Source organism: Podarcis erhardii, assembly GCF_964252035.2.
Source record: "Podarcis erhardii genome assembly, chromosome: 5".
Lineage (NCBI taxonomy): Eukaryota > Metazoa > Chordata > Lepidosauria > Squamata > Lacertidae > Podarcis > Podarcis erhardii.
In genome coordinates this window covers 43,266,903-43,268,663 of record NC_138509.1, presented here as the reverse complement: position 1 = coordinate 43,268,663, position 1,761 = coordinate 43,266,903, and the positions used below count along the sequence as shown (strand labels likewise).

Here is a 1,761-nt window from a genome sequence, read left to right as displayed (position 1 = left end):
TTTGAAGGCTCTAGGGGCCAAAAAAAACCATGCCCCAAGCATCAAGCTCTGGAAAAACAGAGAAATTCTACCAATGAATATTATCCAGACTAGTTAAATGGAGCCTCCATATACAGTGAGAGTATACCATTGAATAACAGGGTGCTGGGACAAACACAGCAGGGAAATGCCACCACTTTCCTGGGCAAACTTGAGGATTAAAGGAGGAGGGGGATTGCATTGTCGCAGCCAACCTCTAGCAGAGAGATCTGTCAACTCCCTTCTAATGTGGACCGATGTTGCCGTTCCTTGGATTCTCGGAAGGAGGGAGGGGGAGGCTGAGCTGAAGGGGCGGACGGGATGTTAGGACAATCGATGCCAGGGAGGAGGAGTGGGGGGGGGAGGGGCTGCAGTTTGGGGACGGGGCAGTGTGGAGCGTGGCGCCGCTTGGCTGGAGGAGGGGGAGGGAGGGAGGGGGAGGTCGAGGGCCGGTGGGGGGCGGCGGGCAGTAGTAGATCTGCGCCTTGGACGGGCAGGGTGGGGGTGCGCGATCTGGACTGGTAGAGAGTGGGCGGCGCTGCCCCGCTCCCTGCGCCGTCCCCTGGCTCTCGGGCCATGGCTCCTGCGCCTCGGCTGGCGGGAGCGTCTCGGGCGAGCCGTCGGTGCGAGGCTGCCTAGGATGAACGCTCTGGAGGGGCAGCAGCCCCCCAGCGCCCACGACCTGCTGGACGTGGCCGCCGTCTACTGCGACAACCTGAGCCTCTTCCCGCCCCCTCAGAGACCCCCGGGGACCCACCCCGCCGCCGCCGGCTACAGCCTGGGGGAAGCGGGAGGCGGCAGCCCGTACCTGTGGCTCAACGGCTCGGCCGTGCCGTCCAGCCCTTACCTGGCCGCCGGGCCCAATGGAGCCGCCGCCGCCGCCCCCTTCCTGCCCTCGGCCTACGGCGCAGCCGGCGCCCGGCAGCCGCTGGGCGCGCCGTCGGCGGGGCCGGAGCTCAGCTGGCTGTCTCTGGCCGGCCAGCAGGACTTCTTCAAGCTGGTGCGCCCGCCCTACTCCTACTCGGCGCTCATCGCCATGGCCATCCAGAGCGCGCCCGACAAGAAGCTCACCTTGAGCCAGATCTACCAGTACGTGGCCGGCAACTTCCCCTTCTACAAGAGGAGCAAAGCCGGCTGGCAGAACTCCATCCGACACAACCTCTCGCTCAACGACTGCTTCCGGAAGGTGCCCAGGAACGAGGACGACCCAGGTAAGGGCTGCCATCCCTCGCAGGACCCGCCGCGTCCCTCGCCCGTGGCTATTTGGTTCCTTACTTCCTTGATACTCCGCCTTTTCCTCCAAGGAGCTCAAGGCGGCGTACCTACATGGTTCTCGTTTAATCCCCACAGCAACCCTGCGAGTTGCTTCGGCTGAGAGGCGCTGACTGGCCCCCGGTCGCCCAGTGGCTGGATTCGAACCAGGGTCTCCCAAGTCCTAGTCGGACCACACTGGCTTGCATCTTCAGGATTGCTGGCCGCGGGTTAGTCGCGTGTGAGTCACAGGCGGGAGGTGCGTGACTCCAGCGCGGGGCAACGTGGGTTGTCTCCCCAGCCTCTCGAAGCAAGTTTCTAAGAAATTGGGAGGAGGGTTCCTACATTTTTGTTTTAGTGTGGAATCAGAGGGTGACAGTAACTCTAGAAGTGGCGGTGTGAAATGTTAGGAGGCACGTTCAAGACGAATTAATGTGGATGAGAGCGCCCATAATGACAAATTTCACAGCACAAGCCACAGCAAGTGTATTT

At 62.2% G+C, this 1,761-nt stretch overlaps 1 protein-coding gene across 1 annotated transcript; it reads left to right on the top strand.

The window, feature by feature from the left end:
• Positions 1 to 503: 503 nt before the first annotated feature.
• Positions 504 to 1,393, top strand: FOXI2 (forkhead box I2; the record flags this gene model as incomplete). The annotated part of the gene is made up of 1 exon (XM_081863594.1): positions 504 to 1,393. Exon 1 carries the CDS (start codon positions 659 to 661, stop codon positions 1,391 to 1,393), a length of 735 nt encoding a protein of 244 aa, XP_081719720.1. The 5' UTR covers positions 504 to 658.
• Positions 1,394 to 1,761: the final 368 nt, after the last annotated feature.